General features: G+C 40.3%; 1 protein-coding gene across 3 annotated transcripts in view; it reads left to right on the forward strand.

Annotated features, from left to right (window-relative positions):
* Window positions 1-70: 70 nt before the first annotated feature.
* kpna1 (karyopherin alpha 1 (importin alpha 5)) overlaps window positions 71-1,044 on the forward strand; it is a 13,327-nt gene continuing 12,353 nt past the window's right edge. For 2 of the 3 annotated variants that reach the window (XM_016280346.1, XM_016280347.1), the window contains exon 1: window positions 71-192. In XM_016280346.1, the coding sequence (XP_016135832.1) occupies window positions 78-192 (115 nt within the window). In that variant the 5' untranslated portion in view covers window positions 71-77. Of the gene's footprint in view, window positions 193-290; window positions 431-1,044 lie in introns of all 3 variants that reach the window. The other variant, XM_016280348.1, reaches the window with a different exon arrangement.

Genomic DNA, 1,044 nt, shown 5'->3' on the forward strand with positions numbered 1-1,044 from the left:
TTTATTATAAGAAGTGGACATGGCAACACGGTTCGTTACAAAACTGTACACAAAACTGGCAACACCGAGAACCAGACATGCGCTTCGCACACGATGTCCTCTCCCAGTGCGCATGCGCAGTTTCACTATACCGGCGGAGGCAAAACGGTAGCAGCTTAAACGACGCAGGGATAAACGAGACAGTTTTGACAGGTCAGTGCGCCACTGTGGATTATTTGTGTTTGAGTGGTTTTATTCCATCAATATGATGTTAAATTCAAAAGATACAAATGTTAAAACATAAATTCAAGCCAGCAGTCGGACAACCTTGTCGTGTGGGTTAGCAGGGGAGCTAACAGAGGCGTCTGCGCAGATCTGGGAGGGGGAGGCTAGTCTGGCGTTAAGACGATATTACCAACAAACCTGCGCTTCAGTCGATGATCACGACCATGTGAGGAGCTAAAATGACATTTTATTGACTTGAATCGATCGTCTCCGCTTCACAGGCGTTATGTACGGTTGGATTGGTGTGTTTGGCGGGGTGTTTTAGGTGGAGATGGTTGGATGGGTCGCTCCCCTTCACTGCGGGCTCAAGCGCCACTGCCCATGAGAAGCGGGTTAAAGACAGACCCAGTCTGGCTCCGTCTCTTGCTAATATCTTAATATTCTTTTTAGTCATTTAAGGCAAAACACCACAGGTGAATAGAGTAAAATTGTAACTAATAGATGTCACTGTACCTCCCCAGTTGGTTAATCACAGTACATTAAAACAACGACAAAAACAAAGACTTTGCATTTCTGAAATATTATGCTTAAATATGCATATGTGGCCATGGCTAATTAAATATGTACTAATTTGAATACGTTTCCAGAACAGCAAACTGAACATTAGATAAAACCAGGGTCATTTTTTTTGGTTCATTTTGATGACATAATTGGTCAAACAAATTGACAAATAAAGGTTTTTACCATTTTTAATTATTTTATCACTCCATAAATAGAAAAATAATGTCAACAGGTGAATACAAATTAACAAAAATGAATACAATTAGATTTTTTTTTTTT

The sequence above is a fragment of the Sinocyclocheilus grahami genome, unplaced genomic scaffold (assembly GCF_001515645.1).
Source record: "Sinocyclocheilus grahami isolate Dianchi unplaced genomic scaffold, SAMN03320097.WGS_v1.1 scaffold139.1, whole genome shotgun sequence".
Taxonomy (NCBI): domain Eukaryota; kingdom Metazoa; phylum Chordata; class Actinopteri; order Cypriniformes; family Cyprinidae; genus Sinocyclocheilus; species Sinocyclocheilus grahami.